Raw genomic sequence first — 26940 nt, 5'->3', positions numbered from 1 at the left:
ATTTAAAGTGAGGCCACCTCGGCACGGCAGAGGTCGGCCTGTTCATGCACAGTCAAACAGTAGCATTCAACCTCGGCGCAGAGGGGTCACCAAGTCCTCCCTCCCTCCTCGACGACCCCATGGGACGGCTTTGATCTTGAGACATATAAAGTTACAGACCCCTAATCGGTAAACTACGGAACCCTGGAGAGGTCATTGCAAAGAAATGTTTTGGTGTAGAAAACACTCATTTACTAAATTGTGCGCACGTTTTACTAAATCCTGCGTGCGTTTTTAGTAAATAGTGTGCTCATTTTACTAAATTTAGCTCTCATTTTAATTTTTGTAAAATGAGTGCACAATTTAGTATAACGTGCGCTCGATTTAGTAAAATGTATCCACAATTTAGTAAAATGTACTAAATTTACTAAATTAAGTGCACAATATAATGAAATGAGACCACCATGTAGTCTAACAAGAGCACTTTGTAATAAAGCAAGCACACAATATACTAAATTGTGCACACAATCTAGTAAAATGAGCGCACAATTTACTAAAATGAGTGCACATTCTCTCGATATACAAAAATATCTTGCAATGACACCTCCTGGGCTCTGTAGTAAACGTTTGGCATAGGGTTATCTAAGCTGGGGCCTGAAACCGTGAAATTAATGCTAGTGGTTTAGAAACAAAGCTTTGATACCGTCACACCTAGACATCACTGGCAGCATTAACCCTCCAGATATGATTATGTGCCAACTCAGCAAAATTAATACAAGGCCTATTTATAAACCAAATTCATTCATCCTAATATACTGCCTAGAACAACCTTGGGGACTTCCAAGAGATTGGTCAAGTATTTTATGACCCTGTCTTACAACCCTCTTTATCATCTAAGCCCCAGTGGCGTAGAACATGAAGGAATTTCATAAGGCGGTGAAGAAAATGTTTAGACTCCTAAAATATGTGGTGATTGCTTGACACGCATACACTGCAGACACCCGACACACGACAGACATGCGTGAGGACAACACAGTACATCTCAAAATAAAACAAATTGGATCATTTCAGCAGTCATCAGGAAGTTACTTTTTCTGTGATTCTTTTCAGTTAGTGAAATGAGATTGTTCATGGTAATATGAGGACATGATAGCTTATTTCTTATTCATGACATTTCCCCCCGTCTCACCCTTTTGTTTCTTCCCCCTCCACTAAAATGTTCACATTTTTCTCTGCTAAAAAACATTTTCAGACTCACTGTGGATCCGTCACTGCCCTTTACTATTGGTGTGCTGGCCAACTTTACCTGCTCACCCAGACAGGAAAAGGAACTAAATAAACGGGCGATGTTTTTCATTGGGAGAGACAGTTGAAGACATCGGGACAAAGTCACATTTTCCAGGAGAGCTGATCAGAAGGAAGGCTACTGAGACAGAGGCGGGACTAGTGGCTGCCGAAGCTCCAGGTGTCATGGAGCTCCTGTCCTCCCCCTCTCCATCGTCCACCTTCTCGCTCCTCAACCTGTCCCTCCCCTCCACCTCTCCATCGCTCTCTCCGTCCCCGAGCACGGCCTCCACCGCTCTCTTCTGCTTCCTGCTCTCCCTCCTGTCCCTGCTGGGGATTGTGGGTAATCTCTACACCATTGGACTGCTCTTGCATCGCCGCAGAGGAGGCCGACGGAGGCCGCTGGGGGGGCCGTGTATGGCATGTCTGGGTCACTCCTGTCTGAGCTCCGCGTCCTCTTCCCCCTCCCTCTCTCCCTCTTCCTCTCCCAATACCTCTTCCTCCTCCTCTTCCTCGTCCTCCCTCCACATCCAGGTGTTGAGCCTGGCCCTTGCTGACCTGCTGTACCTGTCCACCGCGCCCTTCATCGTGTACGACAGCCTGACGTCCAACTGGGCGTTCGGCGAGGTGGGCTGCCGGCTCCTGTTCAGCCTGGACCTGCTCACCATGCACGCCAGCATCTTCACACTGACCGCCATGAGCATGGACCGCTACCGGGCCGTGGCCCACCCACTGGCGGCGTCCGTCTCTCCCTCCTCGGGCCTGCTGCGTGTGGTGCTGGCCTGGGGCATCGCCGTGGCGCTCAGCCTGCCCATGATGATCACAATGCACCTGGAAGACAGCGGGACCCAGATGTTGTGCTTGCCAGCGTGGGACGACCAGAGCTCCCGGATCTACCTGAGCGTGCTCTTCTGCACCAGCATCCTGGCGCCAGGGCTGGCCATCGGGGGGCTTTACGCTGCGCTGGGCCGCCTCTACTGGAGGTCCCAGAGCCAGGCTGCATGGAGCTCCAGCGGCAGTTACACGCCGCGCGCCCCACGGCCCAAGGTACTGCTGCTGATCCTGGGCATCGTGCTGGCCTTCTGGGCCTGCTTCCTGCCCTTCTGGGTCTGGCAGCTGCTGCCCCTCTACCGGCCCGACTTCCTGCCATCGGTGCCGACCAGCACTCAGGTCACGGTCAACCGCATCCTCACGGGGCTAACCTTCGGGAACTCGTGCGTGAACCCGTTCTTCTACACGCTCCTCACGGGCAAGCGCAGGAGAAACAGGCAGACCATCAGCTCTAGCGCCCCCCTGTGTCAGAAGACCAGTTCCATACGCTAACACACAGCAGAACAGTTCCATGCAGAACAGACCAGATGTTAACACAAAGCTCTATTCTCTGACAGACCAGACCAGCTTCATACACTAAAGCAGCGGTCCCCAACCACTGGGCCGCAGGACATTCCTAACCGGGCCGTAGCCTACGACATGAGTTAAAAAAAAATGCATGCAAACTAAACTCAATTTAATTCGCAATAATGTCACATTTTTACATGACATAGGCCTATATGCAGTTGTTTGATTGCACGCATGTTTGCATTTTGCAAGGTCTATTTTCTTACGTCTGTCTGTCCCGCCTTCAACACTTTACATATTGCCTTCAGCGCTGCGCAGCCTCAGGTCAGCTCACTTCACTTGATCAGTTCTTGGCGAACGGTAGTGTCACACGAAGTTAGCTAAACTGCTAGAATGAGCAACAAAAAACAAGCATCTTTAGCAGGTCACTGGCCAGAGTATTCGAGAGCCGCTGCAGAGATTTCTTACAGAAAAAAGTCACCGTTAGCTGCACATTTTAGTGATGAGGACTGGGTGTCAAAACTCGCTTACCTGTGTGGCATATTCGGGTTGCTTAATGACCCCAACCTGTCACTCCAGGGGAGAATGACGACTGTCTTTAAACTGGCAGATAAAGTCACTGCATTTAAAGCCAAGCTTGATTTGTGGGGACGAATGGGGACGGGGTGTATTTGATATGTTCCAAACAGTAGTGGGGGTTTTGGGAGAGACTGAGGCAGGGCCCTTTCTCTCGCAGCTGGTGCGCGATCCACGGCAAACCAATGAGTGGGTCCGCAACCCATTTGTCAATATCCTGAATAGTCCTCACTTGACAGCGCAGGAGGAAGAGCAGTTAATCGAAATTGCAAATGATGGTGGTCTTAAGAGTGTGTATGAGGAAACTTCTCTGGCGGGTTTTTGGATCAAAACCAAAGCAGAATATCCCGAGATAGCCGTAAAAGCGCTGAAAACCTTGCTACCATTTCCCACCACGTATCTATGCGAGGCCGGGTTTTCTGCAATGACTGCAACTAAGCAAACAGACCATGGACTAGCTACATACACAAACACAGAACAGACCATTTACACACAATAGCTAAACACCGAACAGCCTATGTAAACTGCTACAACCAAATGAACTAGGTCTACATGCTAACACAAAATGAACCAGCACTTTAATAATACAAAATGGACCAGCTATACAGATATGTTGAACAGGACAGCACCTATTGTAGCAGTGGATTAGCTTTACACCTTAATCAATCACACCTGGGCCATCTTCACTAACACCAGATGGACTTATCTTGCTCCATACACTTCTGCAGACTGGACCAGTGCCTTATGCTAACACAAAGTACACCAGCTTCTGCAGATGCTGAGTAGAATGTTCAGTAACAGTAATGGCCATCGCTGGCTGTGCAGCACTGCACTGTTGCCTACTAAAACAGCAAACCCACAATCAGTGTTGAGAGCTGCATGCCACCTAGCACCTAGGGACAAAAGATAAGCTGAGCTCTCAGTGTACCTACAGTGTGTGTAAGTGCCTGAGCTGAAACCACAACATCTGTACATGGTTACTCGTGGTGCTAACAGATTCTTCTCAGCAGACTCTCCTTTACATGTGCCTGGAAATAAAAACTCCATGGAGCCTCTTGTGTGCGGTTATTCTTCAAGATGTGAGAAATACCTCACAAACGATCCAGGCAAAACCACACAGTCACCCAGACGGATCTATGCCAAGTCTGGTTTGATGTGTTTTAGGGCTGTTCTGATGTTTGCACTGTATTGCCCTCCAGCACCTCTCACCTGTGATCAACCAACCATTCTGACAAGGACTGGCAATACCTGCAGCACCATGACAACAGAAACAATACCTGCAGCACCATGACAACAGAAACAATACCGGCAGCACCATGACAACAGAAACAATACCTGCAGGACCATGACAACCGAAACAGGCATAAGTCAAAACAGTCCGAATGCTTGCAAACTGCATAGCCATAGTATTTTAACCAGAGCACTTATTTTGTTATGTTGTTATGAGCTTGTATTTTCTCAGAGGACAAATCATTTTATGATGTGCTACAGAATGCTTTAAGTCGTTGAAAATATTATGAAGTTGAAACACATAAAAAAAACTTTTTTAAAAGATGAAGTTAAACCCTTACCTTGTTAAAAAGTTCAGTTTAAAATATATTTCTAGGCTGCTTTGTAAATTCTAAGATGCTGTTGTTTTTAGCTGAGTGTGTGTACGCAAGCATGTGCTTGTGCATTTGTGTGTGTGTGAGGGGACTCCCTATGTCTTTGCAGTGGTCTGCTTCCGTAGATTGAACAGATGTTTGTTCGCACACTCTGGATAACACATGAAGAGAAAGCTGAATGCCTCAGAAAAAGATTAAATGTTATCATGCCCCAAAAATGGCCACTCACCCTAGGTGAATAAAGATGAGCGTGCACATTATTTTTTGACAGACTCTACTGATCAGAGTGCAATGGTGAAGTACTAGAGAGGAATGGTGCTTCTTTGAAGGACTGCTAAAAATGGACATGTCTACAACAACGAAGCCATGTATCTTTTGTGCAATTTTATGAATAATCGAGTACCAGAAAGTGTTTATTACTGTATTATTCTATGCCTTATATCTTAATGCTGTCTCCACAAAGCTTTTCAATCTTTGAAATGAGAAGAATGTTTAAGTTGTAATATCTGCATGGATTTCACTTGTTTGTTCACTTATTTGTTTTCATAAGCCATGCAATGTGCTGCATGTTTGTGAGTTTGATGTGCACGTCCATTTAATAAAAGACTAGTAAAGGCAGCGTGGTATCACATGGGCTTCAGGCTGTCTGGGGGCCTCTGGATGGGCAGAGGTGCAAAGAGCTCAAACTTGAAGACTGAATGATACAGCAGAGAGGCGAGATTACAAGAGTGGACACCGCTGCTTATGACTCTAACAGATGAGTGTGAGTGTGTGTGTGTGAGAGGCAGAGGTGTGTGTGTGTGTGTGTCATAGAAAGGGGGGTGGAGACACAACTGAGGAGAGTGAGTTTTGACGCTATTGTAGGCTCAAGACTATTTTATTTATTATCTAGATATGAAGAATCAGACTTTGGTGAATATGCGTGTATGTACCTGGCGCATATTGAGGGATATTCACACTGTTCACATCTTCTTTACCAACAAGCATGCATACTGTATCAAGTTCCTATGTATAAGTTTCACTCTATCCCTGCCATGTGCATGCATGTGTGTGGTTCCAGACAGCCAATGGCACAAGAGTGTATAAAACCTGTCATGTCATGGGTTCAGCAGTATGTGTGTGTGTGTGTGTGTGTGTGTGTGTGTAAGGCTTACATATGCAGCTGTCATGTTGCGTATATCTGTCCGTCTGTGTGTGCCTATCCAGGGTGGTGGTGTGTGTCTCTTGTCTGTGTCTAAATGGCGTCCCTCTAGAGTGTTAGGTAGCCTGCTGGTCTCTGACGCACATGAGCAAATATTGTTGTTTGACAGGGAGGAGTGAAGATGGGAGGGGGCTCCTGTCTGTACGAGCGTCTCTGACGAACAGGACCAGATCAATCTATCACCCGAACCTCACAGGCCAACTCTAAGGACAAACCCAGATGACCGCACTAACAATGAGATTTTTCACCATCTAAAACCTCATAGTTGAACACATAACTTAATACCACCTCCTCACAGACAGACATACAGGCAGACATACACACACACAAACACACACACACAGCTGGATGATACACAGAATGTGTGGAAATAATTACCATTACCTTTGGAAAAAAACATCAGACACAAAAAGTGAAAGAAGTTCCAATAAAGTCACTCATCTGTCTGGCTTTTGCTTGTGCATTACTGTCATGATGACGTGGACAGCCTTGGTTGTGGAGCATGTGGAGAATAGACATCTGAGAAGACGTCTGCTTCCTCAGTTTTATCTCTTCTGATGGAGGCAACAGCAGCCTCCCAGCTGTTCAGAGGTGGTAGGACCAGCAGGCATGGTGGCCCTGTGGGCCTGTACTAGGCAGGCGCTGAGCTGAGCTGAGCTGAGCTCGGAGACCGCATGCCGCATGTGTTTCCATTTACCCCGGGGCACAACAGAGCATGTCCAAAATGCATGACTTTGTGAAGCGCATAACACATTTTTGAGTCCTGGCGGCAGATCCAGGACCAGTTGTTATTATGAGCCCCCTTCAACCCCACACACACACAACCCTAACCACTGGCCATGACACTGAACCCCTCCTCAGAAGGAGCCAGAGACCTATGGCAGAACTTTCTGGATGAGATTAACACCCTGCTCTTCAAACAGTCGTCCCACCACCAGAACTCCACTAAGAAAATCCCCAGAAGATACTCTCGGCCCTAGTGAAAACAATGCGGTCCGTTCTACACAACTGACCATTCTCATGTTAGCTCAGCATGGTCGCATCTAGAGCATACTTGGAAGATACGTCAGTAATTTAGTACAGCGTCTTGGCGCATAACGTTTAGCAGCCTCTCTTGGAAACCGCAAGGCGGTTAACAGTTCCTCGGCTCTGTGTGGGAGTGGGGTCTTAAATATTGGAAATGTATTGCTATATTATTACCCAGCATTAAACGATCCGGAGACCTCCAGCGGCCTGCTCGAATGATTGAGTGTCTGATAAACTTCAAACATGTGTGTTTACCCTGCTAAGCCAAACAGTGGAAAATATTGCCCTGGAGAAGGGCGCTTCATCCATATACTGTCAGTTTGCGGTGGTGGTTACTGTACCAGCCGTCAGCGGCGCAGTGGCCCTCTCCAACAATAACCCAGACGCCGCTCAGCACAAACTTTTCATTTTGTCCCCAGCTGCAGACGTGGACGTTCTCTGGGGGGAGATCACGGAGGGGAGGGGGTGGGGACGGGGTGGAGCGGCTTCGTTTATTTGGCCCGTCGTTTTGTGTTACCTGTGTGTTTCATAAACTGCACGTGTCCCCTTCCAGGAATTGAGAGCGTCTTTCCATCCGTCAGCCACAACTCCCCCAACCCCCACCCCTTCCCAACTGTCTTTACCCCCGCCCAAACATGTCCACTCACACTCCGCCACCCGCCCCTGCCCGCCGGCCCTCAGCAGCAGTGTTTGCGGCTGAGGCAGGTGCCCCTCCCAAGGGCAGCCTGCTCAGGAAAGTCCCCTGCTGGGCAGACGAGACTGGGCCGTGGACTGGGCCAAGCTCCTGCTGGGAGCGTATGAGAGGCTCCCTTTCTCTCAGACACGCACAAAAAAGATCCCCCTCGTCCGCCTGCACCCCCCCCCCCCCTCGTCCGCCCTGCTCCAGAATCCAATCTCTCCATCTGTTTTTCCTCACTCAATCTCTCTCTCTCGCTCTCCTCTTTCCTCTCTGAACTCACCCTATTTGACTTCACAGCATTTCTTGATCCGAAACGACAGTTCTGCTAACATCTCTACAAATTATACCATTACAGTGCTAACACTGGCATTTTAATACTATATGAAATAGATGACTCAGCTTTTCAAAAACCCTTCAAGTTCATTTCAACTCCATTTGAACTTAACATGGTAGCCAACTGCAGTGTAGGTAAAAGTGAGTAAGCGTGAGTGTTCAGTTGGACAGTGAGTAAGCGTGAGTGTTCAGTTGGACCCATCTCTGTCTGTCTGGTCACCTTGTACAATCATTTGCATCTACACACGCATGTTTTGTTTTTTTTGTTATCGCAAGCTCCCTCAAACACAAACCGTAACTGTATTTATAGTCCCTTTTACTGCTGTGGGTGAGATTAACGCCGGCTCTCCATGCCACCGTTGTGGCTCCATGCAAGTCTCGCAGGGGCAAGTGAAACCCCATTCTGAGAAAGTCCCCTCCCTGCCCGTAAGGGCTGGGCGGGACGGCAAAGAGTCGATCACTCGGACCAGACAAGCGTGTCTTTGTGGAGATGGAGGCCCCGGGGCCGCCCAGCAGCCGTCGGCGGCGCGCCGGCCCCTGCCTTCACACTGTCTTGTCAGCCGCCGAGATCAGGCGAGAGCCTGGCTTGGGGGCCCACAGGGGCCGGAGGTTACATAAACGGACATGCGTAGCGCAGTTCACACACACGCTCCTGCCCAGAGGACTGTAAATATACCGTGTCTGCACCTCTCCCCGGCTGTCTGTCTCTCGCTCTACCTCCGTCCCACTCTCTCTCTCTCCTTCACTCGTTCAGCTAGTCAGTCAGACAGGCATAATGGTCAGTCAATTACACGGGGGTTATGGTTAAGTCAGGGGTGTTAAAGCACAGATGACCTCCTACTCTAAGCCACTTAGTATGTATTTAGAGCCCAGTGTTTGACTGCCCTGTGAGGTAAACATCAATGCAAAGCCTTGCCTACAAAGCAGACACCAAGAAGTCAAAGAAACTGGAAATCTTTAACAAGAAATGACATTTGGGGTTCATTTCATGCTTCATTTCATGTTTTCACTGAAAATCAGTGGAATGATTCCACATCTTTGTTGCATTACTGTAGTAGAGATATTAATGTACCAATGTGCTAACCTGTGCTAATGTGCTAACCTGTGCCAATGTGCTGACCTGTGCCAATGAGCTAACCTGTGCCAATGTGCTAACCTGTGCCAATGTGCTAACCTGTGCCAATGAGCTAACCTGTGCCAATGAGCCAATGTGCTAACCTGTGCCAATGAGCTAACCTGTGCCAATGAGCTAACCTGTGCCAATGTGCTAACCTGTGCCAATGTGCTAACCTGTGCCAATACAGAGTTAAGCTTCAAGCCCCATATTACTAAAGTTACCCAGACAGCTTATTGCCACCTGAGAAACACTGCCAAATTGTGGCCTTTTTTAACACAACAAGATGCAGAGAAATTAATCCATGCCTTTATTACTAATAGGTTAGACTACTGAAATGCACTTTTTATGGTCTCCCCAAAAAGCATATAAAGAAATTGGCACTCATACAGAACTCTGCTGCTAGAATTTTAACTAAGACCAAGACGAGGAGCACATATCCCTGTGTTAGCTGAACTGCACCTGTTTCCTATGGAATTGATTTTAAGGTTCTGTTAATGACTTACAAAGCTCTAAATGGCATAGCACCTTCATATATCTCTGAGCTTTTAATATATTATCAACCACAAAGGAACCTTAGATCTTCCAATGCTAATATTTTAAAGGAAGTTCCATGGCTGGTTTTCTCGGTAGCGACTCGACGTCTATGCTGTATAGCTATGCTAGGTGAACAATTCGCCTATTACAAGTTCGTTTACCATCAAATTGGCTTCGTAAAGGCAAAAATCTTGCATAGTGTACCTTTAATTGTGCCCAAAGTGTGCCACAAACAAAGCAGAGAAGCTGTTTTTATCCATTATGCACCGAAGCTATGGAACACCCTGCCTCTGTACATCAAACAGGCACATTATGTAAACATCTTTTAAAAAGACCTGAAAACATACCGGTACCTGTATATGAGAGCTTTTAGTTAACTCACTTTTATCTTGTAACCTATTTCTTCACATTAATTCACATTCTACTGTTGCTATTTACAGGGTCTACCTATTTTCATTGCATTAATTGTAATGTGTGTGTTCTAAATCTCTAATGTTTTATTTATTGATTTGTTTGTTTGTTTTATTACAACTTTCTCTATTATTGTGTTAAATGCTCCCAATTTAAAGCACTTTGAGCTGCATTCTGTGTATGAAAGGTGCTATACAAGACTTTATTTATTATTAGAATTATTATTTTTATTATTACAATGTGCTAACCTGTACCAATGAGCCAACCTGTAACAATGTGCTAACCTGTGAAAATGTGCTCAGCTGCACACATCTGTTCTCTTTCTACAAGGGATTTATATCCTATGATGCTGAAAAGAAATACTCCACTATTATAAGTGGGTACTCATACAAACACATGCACACACAAACAGACACACACACACGCATGCACAATCAGACAAGACAGGCAGACACACACAAAGACAAGCAAATGCACACACACACAGAGACAGACAGACAGACAGACACAAATGTGCACACACACACACACACACACACACACACACACACACACACACACACACACACACACACACACACACACACACACACACACACACACACACACACACACACACACACCACAACTTTTCCCTGACTGTGGAGCCACCTGCTGGTGGGAACTCAGTCTCTCATCCAGGAAGTCATTGCTCTCTAACTGATGTTCATGGTAAAGATATGAACCGTATATCCTTTGTAATGTGAACAAGCCATTTTATGTACCAGGACTGATCCCCGCAGCAGGTTCAGCCTGGGCTGGGCAGCGGTAAGCACTGTGGAAATATAGACATACATACAGTTAAAAACAATTGGTCATTGGCAAAGTTGAATTTACACACAAGTTGAATAACATACACAGAGTGAATATTAACATGCATATACACACACACACCTTTCTCTTCCAGCAGTTTCTGACATGACACGGGTTAGACAAGCCATGGATGAAGGAACAACTAGGAGAGAAAATAGATTACTGAGGGGATCACCAAATCACTAAAGACTAAAAATGAACTGTGTATCACAGCTTGTGGAAACCCAGCATCCTAATTCAGTTTCCTGCTGTACAATGTCTGGGAATGACGATGTAAAGGTGTGAGATATAAAGGTGTGAGGTGTAAAGGTGTGAGTTATAAAGGTTTGAGATATAAAGGTGTGAGTTATAAAGGTGTGAGTTATAAAGGTGTGAGATGTAAAGGTGTGAGATGTAAAGGTGTGAGTTATAAAGGTGTGAGTTATAAAGGTGTGAGTTATAAAGGTGTGAGATGTAAAGGTGTGAGATGTAAAGGTGTGAGGTGTAAAGGTGTGAGTTGTAAAGGTGTGAGGTGTAAAGGTGTGAGTTGTAAAGGTGTAAGGTGTAAAGGTGTGAGGTGTAAAGGTGTGAGTTGTAAAGGTGTGAGGTGTAAAGGTGTGAGTTGTAAAGGTGTAAGGTGTAAAGGTGTGAGGTGTAAAGGTGTGAGGTGTAAAGGTGTGAGTTATAAAGGTAAAGTATCAGCATTTGCTTTACCTCCGCGGAGCAGCTCGTGTATGAAGGCCGCAGCCAGCGTGACAGCTATGACAAGAGCCACGCCCACCAGGATAACCATGAGTAGAGAGGTGTCTGTTAAAACATGAACCACACCTGTATCATGTTTCACGGACTTGTATTTTTCTGATTCTAACCAATTGTGTAACATGCTTTACATAAATATAAAATATCTCCAGATTTGCCTATATTAGCTCAGTTGTGAGTTCATTGCATGCGAACCAGTGTATTCTAAACTACTGTGTGTGTGTGTGTGTGTGTGTTGTATTGATGTATTCACAAGGGTGAGACAGTTAGTAATAAATCCTGTTGCAACTGGCTTCTTGCCCTATTAAACTCAGAATGAGATTGCAGAAGCAGACAGGTCTCGGGTGAAAGCTATCGTTCCCCTGCTTGTCTGGAGTGATATGTAGAACAGAACTAATGGAACACAAGTGCACAGGCTAGCTGCATCATGCTTCTGCTTATTTTCTACTTCAAGTGCTTCTCAAAAGGGTTAATCCCCAACAACATACTATTCTACATTATGCACATGCTGTGTTGCATTGCACAGCATGGCTCTCTATAACGTTATTTTTCTCTGAATGAACAGTAACAGGTTTGTATATAGAGAATGAGGTAGCTAAATCATGAAGGTTTGCAGGTATTCTCTTGACATTGTGACAGTGACAGTGGCAGATGTACTGCGTACCGTCTGTGGTGACATGAATCTCTGGGCTGGACAGCTGGGCTCTCCCTGAGGCCACCGTGCAGCTGTACCTGCCCGAGTGACACCTGCGTGCCTGGTTCACGGTCACCACGGAGCGAGCGGAGCTGGAGAGGAGAGGCTGGCCGTTCCTGAAGAAGGTGAACGTCACCTGAGCGCGTCTGGAGCTGTTCTCAGGTTTCAGGCTCTCTCGCTCGCTCACCTGGGCGTTGCAGGTAATGCGGAATGGCTCGTTCTGCTTTAGAACCACCCCAGGGCTCAGAGATAGGGTCACACGGCTGAAGAAATCTGCGGAGACAAACACCATGCTAATGTGTGTCTTCAGTTGGATGGCAGTGGCCATCACAGTTCCACTGTGACTCTTGACACCCAAGCACTGAGCAGTGACCTCACCCATAGTGACTAGTACATATGCACACAAGCCATTTACATCTCTATATCATAAACCACTGCATGGGACCTGTCACCCATTCTTGCCAAATCAAAGCCAAGTCCACACCACCTATCCGAGTTGTGACTTTTGACTCATTCAATGCATGACAGCAGTTGCAATGCATTATTAACATTATTAAAAGTATGACAGACACACAAACTAGCAGATTTGCTTCAGGGGGTATGAGACGGTTCAGATTGTGGTGCTTGTGTGAGCTACACTTTTGTCACTTGGTGGTCAAAGAGGTTCACTAATTATTACTCCATGTATCTGCTTATTATGAGACCACAATACTCTGTAGTGAGATCAGCCTATTTGGCATAATGATTATAGAGACACCGTTAAAACCATCCCCACACACTCACTTGTGATATTGAGGTAGACTGAGTCACTGTACTCTGTGTAGAAGGTGGGCGAGCCCCTGCCGGCTTTGCACCAGTACCGGCCCGTGTCTGAGAGTGCGGAGCGCCACAGCCTGAACACCGCCTCCCCTCCTCCCCCATCCCAGATCTGCCCCAGTGGGGGTGCACTCCGAGAGCCATGGTACCAGAGGTACTTCCAGCCGCGGTGCTGATGCAATCCACACCGCAGGAGGACGGTATCCTCGGAGTACGCTCTTCCATCTGTAGGACTCACTGTCAGTGTGGGCTTCAGGAGGATGTCTGTGTGAGACAGCAAGCAGTTGCATGTTTGCGAACCAGACAAAGACCCTTTAGGTTGAGGTTTCACTCAGGATACTAATTCCAGGTGGATCTACGACTGGTTTGTATATACCATGAATTTCTATTAGATGCTCTCCACAGGACTCAGGAGAGAAATCTGATAAAATAAATTCTTTCTAAGGTGATTTTCTTTCATGTTCTTACCTTCCACAGTCACTTGTACATCCTCACTTTCCCTCTGCTCACCCTGAGGTAGAGTTACTACACACTTGTACTTTCCAGACTGTTCTGTGGTGACATCTTCTATAAGAAAACTGTGGGTCTTGCCCTGGATTTGTGTTGTGGTGGACACCCTGATGTTATCCCTCCAGATGCCATAGGCCAGCTGAGGGGCCTCAGAGCCATCTGTGATAACCCTGCAGGTTAAAATGAGTGTTTCTCCCACAACCAGTTCATTTCCTGGGTCGGCTGACAACAACACTGAAGACACCTGAGCAGATGCTATACACACACACACACACACACACACACACACACACACACACACACACACGTCAAGCCAGTGAGGTCAGTGTCAGTTCTGTTGTTAGAACTCAAGCAAAAGGTGACCCTACTTACCATGGGAGAAACAGAGCAGTATGGCAGCCACTAGGCCTACTGCGTTGACAAGACATGTCTTGTGTATACACATACTAACATAACTTTACAGTTATCATCACCATCTTATCACAAATGTGTCTAAAATGTTCTGTGGTAGCCGATAGTATTAATATAAGAGATACCAAAAGCAGCCTATGTACAACAGACTGTAAAGGTAGGCCTATCACTCATTACGCTGCTCTTCCGTTTTTTTTTCCGCACCGTTGCTAGGTTACCGGAACGCAGACGAGTCACGCCGCTTCGTCTGACATTTGGTTGGTCCGTTCAATGTCACCATGATGTGCGATGTTAACTCATGGACCATTTCAGCTAGTTAGATTAAACTCATGTCATTGTTTGTTATGGCTTAATTTTCTTCCTTTGAAGTGTTTTGTTTGTTATGGCTTAATTTTCTTCCTTTATAGTGTTTTGTGTCACACGTTATACATGAAGAATGTGTACAGTCTATGGTGCTGAACAAATAAGCTACTTAGGGCTTGCAACTGCAGATTCTAACGTCTGTATGCCTTCTCTCAATATTTGGGCAAAGGTGACGCAACATACTCCAGAGACAGAGAAAACACCGTCATGACAATTTGAAAGTTTTCCCCGCACAGCAGTTGTTGTAGGCTAGTAGCCTGTTGGAGTTACACCTTTTACTGTCTATGAGTTAGGCCTACACACAAACCTCAAACTGAAAGAACGGTTAACTTGCATATTAGACTCATTCGGCTTCATGCAATAATGCATGCTTGATTTTTACATTGTGTTAAATCCAGCATGCGTCATTTTCAGCCAGATCTGCGCAGCGATGCATGAAGTTCAATGAGTCTATTATCTCAGATATAATCTCATGATGTGAAGCAGACCTATCATGGGATTTTGAAGCTTATGCAAAACAAGTTTAAATAATTTATTGCCAAAAATCATTTACACCAACTCCAATAACTCCTTGAAGGGCCTTTCCTCTCACTACTGCTTACAGTACAAAAACTCAAGAAAATGTGTTGCGATCTGGGAAAACTCTTCACTTGGTGCAATTTTACCATTTATGATTCTGATACCATCCTAGCAACATCCAAGATTTTGGAGGATGGTATCCAGGATTTTGCTAGGGGACAGTGTCCAGAATGTTGAAGAGATGGTATCAGAATCTTAAGTTGGTGAAATTTCATGAATTTGGTTGAAACAGAGCAAAAATCAAGAATTTTTGAATGCACCATGTGAAGGGTTTTCCTAGCCTGAAGTAGTAGGCTACTCTAATCAGAATATGAGTCTGATACTGCTCCATTGGGACATAATTATGGGGCGTGTTTCAACAGATACAGGGGGGAATGCCTCTGCACTCAATTGGATATACCTAACCAATCAGAGCAACGAAATAGCTTACCGTAAGGTGTAGGAAGAACACACACAAACCATCCTTCTTCTCCACAAATGCCTTAACATTGTTTACTGGTCTTTTGTAAAAGTTAGTGCCGTCTTAAAAGCCATGTATCCTTCTAGCCAGAGCGTTTTTGTTTCAAACATAAGCCTAATCTAAGCGTGCTCAGATGACGTGATAGACCAGGCGCTGTTGCTTACCTGTCCATAATCGTAAAGCCCGATTTGATTGGTCCGCCCGATCTAGGGCGAGCATACTTGCTCCACAATGGAGCAGTGCCAGACCGAACTTCCCGACCTCAAATGTTGTGGGCGGGACTAAATTCGGAATGGCACCCAGGCTAGGGGTTTCCTAGATCACATCACAAATTAGAAAACATGTAATCTCACTAGTTGACTGATCATAATAAATTATAGACACAAACTCACCATGGTACTGCAGATCATTCATTATCCAGTGCTCTGTGCTTATCTGACCTCTGACCAAGAAAAAGGATACGAAGGCATTGACCTCTGCCTCAAAGTACTATAGTGGATTAAACTGGGTTTTATCCAATTGATGTTTAATAAATAGTTTCACTAAAGCAGTGGTATTCATTGATTTTACTAACACAAGAGATACACTAGATTGGTACATGATTTTCTGTGTTCTTACTGGCATAGTCTTGTAAACGGTATTTGGCTGATGCCTTTGCTTTTATTAAGAGTATGTTATGTCTCATTCTGAACAATAACCAAGACATAGTCAAGGCCACAGTTACCAAGGCTTTGAAATAAAATCAACATGATCGAGAAAGGAAAAAAAACAGCAAAAACAAATACAATTATAAACAATGATTCACTGTTTATTGTGGTCTAGCACTTCATCTCAAAAAAACAGTCCTTGGGTAAGCCAAGGTCACCTTCCAGTTGACTTGGGGTCTGTTTGCTGCCTCCAAGTCTGTATGCCCTCCCACCCCCAGAGGGAGGACACAGATCATTCACGAAACAGCATCCATGTCTGCCGCCGAAAGTCTTTATCGTCCCAGAACGAATTCATTACTGCAGTTCATAGACGAGACAAGCCCTCCACACACAAGAAGGGATGTGTGTGTGTGTGTGTCAGGGCTTTTTTACAGGACGGGGTTAAGAGTGTGTGTGAGTCTGAGTAACAGATGTCCTTGTGGAGGGCAAGTGTGTGTGTGTGTGTGTGTCTTATGGGGCCATCCAAAATGGCATGGACTGCGGTGCCTGTGTTTTGGGACGTGCCGGTTGGGGAGGGGGGTTTCGGTACACCCCCAGAGTCCATCCTGAGGAGAGGGAGGAGGAGGAGGAGGTGGATGAGGAGGAAGAGGAAGAGGATGTCATGGCCGAGTTACCTGCCCCGGCCGGTTTAAGAATTGAGTGGTCCTCCTCTTCATCAGACGAGTCTCCGGTGTAAGCCACCAGTCCTGTCTTCAGACGCTTCACAGACGGTTCTGTAAGGGGGGGGGGGGGGAGGGGAATGACAAGACCGAGAGAGGGAGAGAGAATAGAACATACAAGAGAGAAAGAAAACCCAGGAAAAACAAAACAAGCAGGCACACTCATTAAAAAAACAGACGATTTGGCATTAGGTTGGTGAACAGAGAGAGACAAAGTTAATCAAATAGCAGTCATTTTGGAGCACAGATGTTTGGTATTTTTTTGGGGGGCGACGGGGGGAAGCAAAGGCGCGGGCAGGGGTTGGTCGCCATTGGTCAGGAGGAGGAGGCAAAAGTTCAGGCCATCCAATCAGGAAGCGGCAACAGAGTGATTGACGATGTCCATGGGCCAACCCCCCACCCAGCGTACGCCAGCAGCGTCCAGCATCCCCCCAGAGAGACATGGAAGAGAGAGAAGAACACAGAAAGAGAGAGAGAGAGAACACAAAACAGAGGAGAGAGGCACGTTAGTGCGGGCGGACCACTCAGCCACAGGCTCGTCGTCAGTCTGATGACCTCATCAGAGAGGGACGGCTGGCTGCTGACACCAGCCAGTGTAGAGAGGACTAGATGGAGAACAACTGGGGGAGGGTGACGTGAGGTCCACTATACTGCTCTGACCAGGATCCACCCCCACCGCACGGTTAGCATTTAGGAAACATTTCCACTACAAATAGCCTCATGTCAGACATCACAACTGATTCGTACACTTTGCGTCACAAGTCACAAGAGTCCAACTTCTGTCTTCAGACTTCACATCTCAGATGCAAAGTGATGTGTGGTAGAACAGCCCGTACCGAGACTCGAGAGAGTGACCAACTCTGTAGTGGACACAGCCTGGCCTGCACCTGCAGAGCTAGAGAACAGAGGCCACTACAGAGTCAGTAGTCGTTTTTACACAGAGATCGCACAACATTAACGGGAAGAGAAGACTTCTTTATGCCGCATCGTGTCTAAAAAATAGGCGAAAACATTGCCAACCACTTCGTACCGCGAGTGTTTACATACAAGCCGGCATATTGAGGAGCCAGGACCAAATAGCAAAATGAAGCGCGACGTGCAATATTGGGCGTAAAGATGAGTCAGATGTAGGCTACAGTTATGTTAGCCATTCATCTACAAATGCTTTTATTATGGATGCCAGAAACTGCACATTATACTATGACAGTTTTTAAGGGTAAAGCCTGCTATTGCAAGTTTTGGGCCAGGTCCATAGGCTCTATAGGCTACAACAAAGTGTTTCTGGAGAGAACGTTGAATTTAGTCAGACCTGTGTGATAATAGAATATGGCCATCTATATCTTTAACTAGCTCATATCAAGAATGCCTAATGGAAATAACAGGGGACTAACTATGGATAACTGTGGATAACTTGTAGACCATAAAGGTAAGAGTTCATTGTCATTACATTTAGCTGTGTTTGCTTGTTTGGCTGCATAGCATGCTAGTTTGTTTGTTAAACAGTGACATTAAGCTATGTTCGCTAATGTCCAGCTTCTAAATGTTATGTGGCTAACAGTAGTTATCATGTGATAATGTAAAAGCTCAAGGAGTTCATGCTTTGTTTTATTGCTGGATTTTAGGATAGCCTATATGGCAACCGATTGCATTCTAACCTACAGTCAACTCTAACCGGCGTTAAATAACTGGAAGCTTTGTTGATTTAAAGATTGTGGTAATGTGCGTGCTGTCTGCTATTGCTGCTTGTCAGATTTTAAATCTCCTGTGGTGGGTTTGACATTTGTAGTGTCATCAAAACACCCGCCCAGATTCCCCCCATTTGGCCTTAACGCATTTACACTGGTGCCGGAATGAATTGTTTCGCCTTTATGTCAACTCTGCCTGGTGATAAAATTGGCGGGACACTTCGGCCCACCGTTCCGCCTTGGTGTGTGTAAAAAGGACAGTTATTGCAGTGTTCTGCAATAAAAGGTACATACATTTGCGGGAAATACGGCAGTGTAAAAGGGGCTAGTTAGTATCTGGGTAACAGCAGGGGTGTCTTCCCCCACACAGCCACAAACACCAGATCAGGGCCAGAGGCTGCAGCCATGTGGGGCAGGAGCAGAAAACAGTTCCACTACCTACCTACCGAGCAGACTCCCTGTGGGGAAATCAGCTCCACTAACTAACTAACAAACTAACTAATCTATCTATCTATCAATCAGCCTCTACTGAGCACTGACAGGGCGGGGAAGTGGGGCACCTAGCAGGGGTTAACTGGGGCTAACTCAAAACTAATCTCTAAGTTAATTAAGATAACCCTCGCTCAGATACAGCCCAGAGGCAGTAGCTAACCCTCGCTCAGAGGCAGCAGCTGACCCTCGCTCAGATACAACCCAGAGGCAGCAGATAACCCTCGCTCAGACACAACCCAGAGGCAGCAGCTCTGGGGCAGTAGGTAGAGGGGAGGGTTGGGGGTTGTGGTCCTTACTGACGGGGCAGTAGGTAGAGGGGAGGGTTGGGGGTTGTGGTCCTTACCGGGGGCGGGGGCCGGTGGCCTTCTCTCCTCCAGTTTGGGCGGCCGCACTCCTCCGTTGACTGGCATGGGTGGCGGGGGCATTAGCTGCCTACTGGAGGGTCAAACACCAGTGGAATCTCAATCTCAAGCGACATACTCATTTAATTATGATATTTTAAAACACATTATCGTCACTGTATCAGACATGTTAGACATGAAAGTTACAGTAATTGTTGATTATTGATCAACTGATCGATCAATTGATTTCCTGAACACAGGAAAGTGTATTATACTGAGTAAACTAAAACTATATGTGTAGTTAAGGGTACATTCAAACTACCTTATGTGTGTGCACTACCTACAATCTTTTAAGATAATTACGCAATCATGGCACCATGTACAGTGGAGTACCCTCAACCACTTGTACAGGAACACAAAATGTCCTTCATGTTGTCCAGCACGGGCTGTGGTGCAGCAGCAACAGCAGCAGCCTATTTCTGGTTCTGAGTTTTGGTTCTGAGGCACTTACCAGTCCCTCTCTTTGGGAGGCCCAGAGGAACTAGAAGGCGGGGGTCCTGAAGACTCGGGGCTGCCCACAGAGAAGCCTGCACCTAAATTAGTCATATGAATGGGTCCATGCTATGAGCAGAAAAACACAAATGACATTAGCACACACCCTCGTCTGGTGCCTTGTTCTGCCATTACTGTCCTAAGGAAAAGACCCCTGGGGCGGAGCCGGTGGACACGGGGCACTTATGGGCCACATACGGGCCAAAGCAGCGCAGGCTCCGCCCCAGGGTCAAGTGTGCTGAACGAAGCACTCTTGTCTTTATACTGTAAATGGACACTAGGGCTACCAGCTTTTACTCCGTACGTGTGACTGTAATAGTGTTGCATTTTGTCTTATCGGGTGTATGTGTCCGCTGCACAAATTAAGTTCCTTATGGAAAATAAAGTACGTTGAATCCAATTTGAATTGAAGATGAGATACACACAGCTAATATCTACAAGGATGACAATGCAATCAAACACCAAGGATTCAGCTATGCTGCAATGGGAAACACCCGTTTTTATTCAATACACACAGCTAGCAACGGCACCGATTATATTCCACCCTAAGCAAAAATCTTGAATAAATAATATGCAATTAAAAGGCAATCCATGTTTTAGATTCAAATAGTCAGTTTTGAGGCTGCAGTTTAATTGTGGCTGAGGCATCCGTCATAAGCCCCAGGAGAGACAGGGCTGAAATAAAAATCTTCTCTGAAAAGAGAGAGAAATTAGTTCATGGATCTTGGGACGGATCTCAGCACGGTTTTGCACGTGCAACACTGCACCTCCTGAGACAGTTCAGTGTGTGAGACAGGTGGGGCGATGGATCACCTGGTATCCCAGAAGGCCGCTGTCCTGCTCCTCAGGGACCTCCTCTGTGAAGCGCCGCTTCTGTGGGGGGTTGGCCAAGGACGAGGGGGGAGGGGCTTTGTGCGGAACTGGAGCCACTGGGGGGAATGGAGCCGGAGGGAGCTGTGTGTGTGTGTGTGTGTGTGTGTGTGTGTGTGTGATGGAGGGTGGAGACAGTAAAAGAAAGTCAATCAATAGTTAATAAATAGTCCAATTGTCAATTATACTGTATACAATCAATATAACAATATACTGTCAAAAAAAAACACATTACATACAGATAAAAACGGAGTAAAACAATGTAAATTGGTGGACTACAGTGGAATCATATCGAATGTGGTGATTTGACACAAATGTATACCCATCAATATGTGGCCCAAAATAAAAGTGAAACCCAAACAAGAGGAGGAGAAAGGCTTGTGGGCAACAGGGTGCTACTGCTTACCTGAGGCATGACTGGTGGCGCGGGGTTGATGGGGTACTGAGCGCTGGGTGGTGGGATTGGGGCAGGGGGCGTCCCAGGGGGCATATGTGGGGGTACAACATAGGGTGGGGGCATGGGCTGAGGCGGGGGCATGGGCATGGGGTAGCCTGGAGGCTGGTAGCCCGCAGGGGGGCAGTACGGGGGATGGGGGGGCAGGCCGTTGACTGGGGGCGGCTGGATGAAGCCTGGCAGAAGACGAGACGTAAAGAGGTTAGACTCAGAACACACCGGCAGATCGGGAATTCAGAACTGGGACAGGTGTGCTGAGCTCTACAGTAAAACCATTATTTTGGTTCGAGGGCTGCAGACGCCCTGTATCCTGAGTCTGCAGCATGTAACTTGTGTCTGTGCCCACGTCTGAACCGAGCATGTTACCTTGAGTGGGCACCATGGCGGTCATCTGAGTGAGGAAGCGAGAGTACTCGGCATGCACCTGAGAGAGAGAGGCAGAAGAGAATGCTAAAGGAATGACCCTTTTTTTATGATAGCTAGCTTTGGGGCAGCTGTGGCCTACTGGTTAGCGCTTCGGACTTGTAACCGGAGGGTTGCCGGTTCGAACCCCGACCAGTAGGCACGGCTGAAGTACCCTTGAGCAAGGGACCTAACCCTCACTGCTCCCCGAGCGCCGCTGTTGTTGCAGGCAGCTCACTGCGCCGGGATTAGTGTGTGCTTCACCTCACTGTGTGCTGAGTGTGTTTCACTAATTCAAGGATTGGGATAAATGCAGAGACCAAATTTCCCTCACAGGATCAAAAGAGTATATACACTTATACTTAAGATATGCAATACAGAAGCAGACTCCTTTCTGTGTCAACACAAGGGCTAGTATTGCCATACTTGGGCCATCTTGCCATCATTCTAGACTGAATCAACTGAATAATTCCTTTCGGTTGAAGTACTTTCAACATAAAATCAACAGATATTATGCTGCACTCCTGAGTGAAAGTACATCTCTCGCTGAGTGTGAGGGAAAGACCTGTGTGTGTGTGAGTAAGTGAATGAGTAAAAGAGAGAGCATCAGTGTGTATGTAATATATTCTGTAGGTACTCACTGTCTGTAGGAGGTTCTCACACAGAGTCTTGGCTGCAGCCAGGCCCTCAGGTTTGGGGTGACTAGAAAACACACACACACACACACACACACACACACACGGTTAATTAGCTCTTCGCATCACTTTGACACTAAAAGTATGATTCTATGTAATGACTGTATGATATCTGTACTGTCCCTGTGTATATCTGTGTGTGACTATGTATTTAGAGATAAGCAGGAATATTATGACTTTGCAGTGTTTCACTACTCTGCATGGCTGCGTCAGTAGCTATCTGCTCCGGATTGCCAGGTTGCCACTAATCAGAGTCTGATTCAGTGTAGTCCACGTGAGATTGGATGACCAATGCCATCTCCTGTCAGCCTGGAAGGATACTTTAACCCTAACTATGTAGAGACTATGTACACTACCGGTCAAAAGTTTGGGGTCACTTAGAAGTTTCCATTCCACTCCATTATAGACAGATTACCAGCTGAGATCAGTTGCATTGTTTTTTTACATAATTGCAAAAGGGTTCTCCAATGTTTTCTCAGTTAGCCTTTTAAAATTATATCAGATTAGTAAACAGAATGTGCCTTTGGAACATTGGATGAATGGTTGCTGATAATGGGCAATGTAGATTATTGCATTAAAGATCAGCCATTTCTTTCTACAACAGTTTTTGCAATTATGTAAGCACATAATGTAATCTGAAAACTTCTGCCCTAATAAAAAACAAATGCAACTGATCTCAGCTGGTATTCTGTCTATAATGGAGTGGGATTGAAACTTTTGACCAGTAGTGTACATAAATTCTATACATGTACTGGCCTATCATGTGTTCTAGACTTGAACCAACCTTATGTAGATGTACATGTGTTCTGGACTTGAACCAACCTTATGTAGATGTACATGGGTTCTAGACTTGAACCAACCTTATGTAGATGTACATGGGTTCTAGACTTGAACCAACCTTATGTAGATGTACATGTGTTCTAGACTTGTACCAACCTTATGTAGATGTACATGGGTTCGAAAGCCTCTCTCCCTGAAGCTGGCTCCAGGCATCCAGATCCCTTCCCCCTGAGGAAGACCTTGGCCCCCGTCTCCGTCTGAATGTGCTGGAGGAAGGAGCAGCCGGGGCCCTCCACCTTCTCCTTCACATTGAAACCCTGGATAGCATGCTCCAGGCCCACAAACAGCTTGTCCTGGACATAGTGCATCTGAGAGAGAGAGAGAGAAAGAGAGAAAGAGAGAGAGACATAAAGACAGAGAGACACAAACAGAGAGAGAGAGAGAGAGAGAGAGAGAGAGAGAGAAAGAAATAGAGAGAGAGAGAAAGAGAGAGACATAAAGACAGAGAGACACAAACAGAGAGAGAGAGAGAGAGAGAGAGAGAGAGAGAGAAAGAGAGAGAGAGAGACACAGACAAGTTAAAAGAGACAGAAAACAGACAAAGGTAAACAAGAAATGAAACCATACAATGTAGAGACCTGGCATAAATTAACGTATTATTTGAAGGCATTGGCTTTCAAAATAAGTCAGTAACCTACTGGAATGACAGCTATGGTGAAATAGAAATGTAGCATGTGTGATGAAAGCCACATCACTCATTTACTATGGTTACATTTAGAGAGTAATGCGTCTTCTGTGCACGTGGTGGTGGTTTGTCTGGTTAATAGCGAGGTGGCAGCAGCAGCATCGGTGTGTCTGTGGGGTGTGTGGAACCTCACCCCGGACTGGAAGTGTGGTTTGTGGCCCATAGGGGGCAGCGCTGGGGGAGGGGGCTGCTGGTAGACGGTGACTGCCGCCGCACTCGAGCTGGTGGCTGCTTTCACCACACCGTTGGTGATGATCTCCTTGATCTTATTCACCGCTCCTATGTACACACACACACACACACACACACACACACAGGGTTAGTCACACTCACACTCACAAGAAAACTCGCAAGAAAACTAAGTGTGTAATTATTGCATCTGGTCGTAGATTGATTAAACTAAAAACATATACTTACGATCCACTATATCTCTGGTTTGTCCTTGGACGTGAAGGTAAAGTGGACGTTCACTGCCAATAGCAAGAAATAAATTACACTTAAAGTATTGTTTGACTTTGCATTTGAATTTGAAGTAGCGGTTTTCAGCCTCAGGTTTATGACTCATAACAGTACCACACAGCACACAATTACCGTCAGCTGAATCTGGTACAGAAGACCAACCTGCCAGCCAAACCAACCAGCAGAAGCAGCACAAGCACAACCAGCTACGATAGCGAAGCATAGCATATTATATTATATAAACCAAAGCCCAAGCACTGCCCTCAACCCAAATTGGCTTCCTGTCTGACATCTGATAAACCAAACCACCTGTGCTAAGAGCTCCATTTGCACTGAGGGCCTTCAGCACCAGGACTTTTGGCTAAAGTTCCGAATGTGTTTGTGTCATGCTTCTGTGATTAGGCCATATACCAACAGCAACCATAAAGACACTGTACAACATTCCAAGGACAGAGAATTGAAATGGAGCCAAACCAATAGCAACACACAATAAATGGAGCAATAGACCATTTCTACTTTCAACCTACAAACACACTGCCTGCTGAAGCTGGGCTTGTAGCTAAGGTATGAGTTCCTGGAAAAGCCCTGTTTAAGCCCATGCTATGTAAGGTGCAAGCGCTTCCTGGGTCAGGAAGTCAGAGGAAGTCAAGAACCAGGTTTAGTCAACTGTGTAAACCAGGCCAATAATCACACCATTCTGACAGTCAGCCCACCTAATCCACCTGCCACCACACTCACCTTGGTAATGCCTTGTTCTTCTCTTCTACTGTCATATAGCGCCCCCTAGTTGACACTGCAGCACCACTCACTTTACTGATCTGTGGGTAACATAGGGGAATTACATAATACTCCAGCGCTTGACTGAGTTAAGCCAACACTTATCACAGAGTATCACCTAAATGGTATCAATGGTAAGTTTGACTGTAGTTGGAGCACTAACCTCGTCTTGTGTCTGTCCCCGGGTCAGAAGATTGCGGCAGGTGAGAGGCACGTCATTAATCTCCACCTCAGCTACCACCAGGTCATCCTTGGCTTTCATTGGCTGCTGAGGCTTACCAGGCGCACCCTGGGTCACAACAGGAAGGTGAGTGTTAAAAGTGAGAGCATCGGAAAAGAGGTCCACAAGATGGCTAAACACACCTTTTCTACAGCGTTCAAGTACATTATGTATTTAGTCAAGAGCTCATCACAGCTGTTAAGGTACTACATGAAATCAATACACTCTTACCTTGTCCACGGGCCCGGGACCGCCGATCTGAGAGGGCTTGAGTTTGCCCTTTGCCACCAGCATGGCGTTGATCTTGGCGGCTACGGCAGCGGCCGCATCCAGAGCCCCCGTTGGCGCAGCCTCGGGTTCCCCCATTGAGGCTAGCCCCGGCTGGTCCCACTTGCTGCGGCGACTGATGCGAGATGAGACGAGACAGGTGTATGTCAGTACCGCACCCTCCAAAATAGCAAACTTTTTCTTACAAAACCCTGACATTAATGCACAAACACAGACCTTTGGTGATCAAGTTAACTGTAATCAACTTAAGTTGACATTGGTAATCAGTTGCAACACGTTATAGCTACCTATTTGATGTCCACCTACCTGCAGATTAACGTTAGCTAGTGACGCGCTGTAGTTCATGTTAAATTGAGACGTAATATATATATAATACAAAATTAGCAATCTAGTTGACGGCCTGAAAGATATAACTAGCAGGGAATAAGAATCAGAGCTGGCTGTAACAACTGATACCGTTTTAGCTGAGGTTAGCCCAGCTACTCTAGCACCTATCGCAACACCCACTTTGGCTAAAAACAGCTAGCTGTTAGTTAGGTAGCAAACTGATTATCTTGACCTTTGAAAGTCATTACTAAGTCAAAATGTAAATGGCAGGGAATGTTACTACCACGAGAAGCAATCTTAAGTACCTAGCCTCTAATTACAAACCATCTCTTTGCTTACTTTTACGGCAACGTTAGCAAGTGAACAAGTAACAGGACGCTAGCTAACGTTAGCTACTCCGCCATTAACGTTAGGCGTTCCATTTAATTGAGAGAAGGCAAGTGTTATGCCATTAGCTGCTAAGCAGTGATACACATGTCAAAGCTGTTGCCATACTCACCCGCCGTTTGGCGTTCCACCATATGACATCAATTTCAATTTCTTGTTCAATACACTTCTGCAGAAAATTCAAGCTACCATTGACTGTGTACACATTCACTGAGGTGCTCTCTAGTTGCAGCGCCAGCAACTGACTGAGGTCAAAAGAAACATGTTCACTTCCGGGTTAATATGTCGTTTTCATTACATAGAACCTCTCTGATAGAACCATGTATGGATTTGTCATTTACAGTCATGGCAAACAGGTATCCGTCCCCCATTTTAGACCTTAATATCATATAAGATATTTTATATGTATATGCAGGCCAGCCATTACAAATGATGGGACAACATTGCCCAAATTTGCCTCCAATATCTACATTACTCCTGCACCACCAGACAAACCTATACCTTTGCATGGGCATGCATTCGTTTTTTTCATAAAGTCTCATAAAATGATCAAATTACTTCAGAATATCATTATGTATTAATTTATATTCAGTCA

General features: G+C 46.0%; 2 protein-coding genes across 3 annotated transcripts; one reads left to right on the top strand and one right to left on the bottom strand.

Moving 5' to 3' along the window:
* Nucleotides 1-1449: 1449 nt before the first annotated feature.
* uts2r3 (urotensin-2 receptor 3) lies at nt 1450-2586 on the top strand. Its single transcript, XM_076279399.1, has one exon. The coding sequence runs from the start codon at nt 1450-1452 to the stop codon at nt 2584-2586; it is 1137 nt and encodes a 378-aa protein (XP_076135514.1).
* Nucleotides 2587-16287: 13701 nt separating this feature from the next.
* khdc4 (KH domain containing 4, pre-mRNA splicing factor) lies at nt 16288-26586 on the bottom strand. 2 transcript variants are annotated; one of them, XM_076280091.1, is made up of 14 exons: nt 26458-26586; nt 25575-25746; nt 25287-25412; nt 25085-25164; nt 24305-24357; nt 24021-24166; nt 23299-23510; nt 22309-22369; nt 21632-21689; nt 21218-21441; nt 20755-20895; nt 19901-20010; nt 19392-19483; nt 16288-16925 (listed from the first exon to the last, which is right to left on the bottom strand). In XM_076280091.1, exons 1-14 carry the CDS (start codon nt 26484-26486, stop codon nt 16663-16665), a joined length of 1767 nt encoding a protein of 588 aa, XP_076136206.1. In that variant the 5' UTR covers nt 26487-26586; the 3' UTR covers nt 16288-16662. The 2 variants fall into 2 exon arrangements, with proteins under 2 accessions (XP_076136206.1, XP_076136207.1); XM_076280092.1 differs by lacking the exon at nt 16288-16925 and adding an exon at nt 17035-17766.
* Nucleotides 26587-26940: the final 354 nt, after the last annotated feature.

Source organism: Alosa pseudoharengus, unplaced genomic scaffold (genome assembly GCF_046254945.1).
Source record: "Alosa pseudoharengus isolate Yale_2024_CS ecotype anadromous, Long Island Sound unplaced genomic scaffold, YU_APseudo_1.1 YU_APseudo_1.1_scf_12, whole genome shotgun sequence".
Taxonomy (NCBI): Eukaryota; Metazoa; Chordata; class Actinopteri; order Clupeiformes; family Clupeidae; genus Alosa; species Alosa pseudoharengus.
Note: the sequence above shows the minus strand (reverse complement) of the source record. Positions and strands in the feature narration are given on the sequence as shown.

Coding starts and splice junctions, on each gene's coding strand:
- uts2r3 (XM_076279399.1), top strand. CDS start 1,450: ATGGAGCTCCTGTCCTCCCCCTCTCCATCGTCCACCTTCTCGCTCCTC.
- khdc4 (XM_076280091.1), bottom strand. CDS start 26,486: ATGTCATATGGTGGAACGCCAAACGGCGG. Junction 23,511..24,020: donor AACCACACTTCCAGTCCGGG/GTGAGGTTCCAC, acceptor TCTCTCTCTCAG/ATGCACTATGTCCAGGACAA. Junction 21,442..21,631: donor CGCCATGGTGCCCACTCAAG/GTAACATGCTCG, acceptor GTCTTCTGCCAG/GCTTCATCCAGCCGCCCCCA.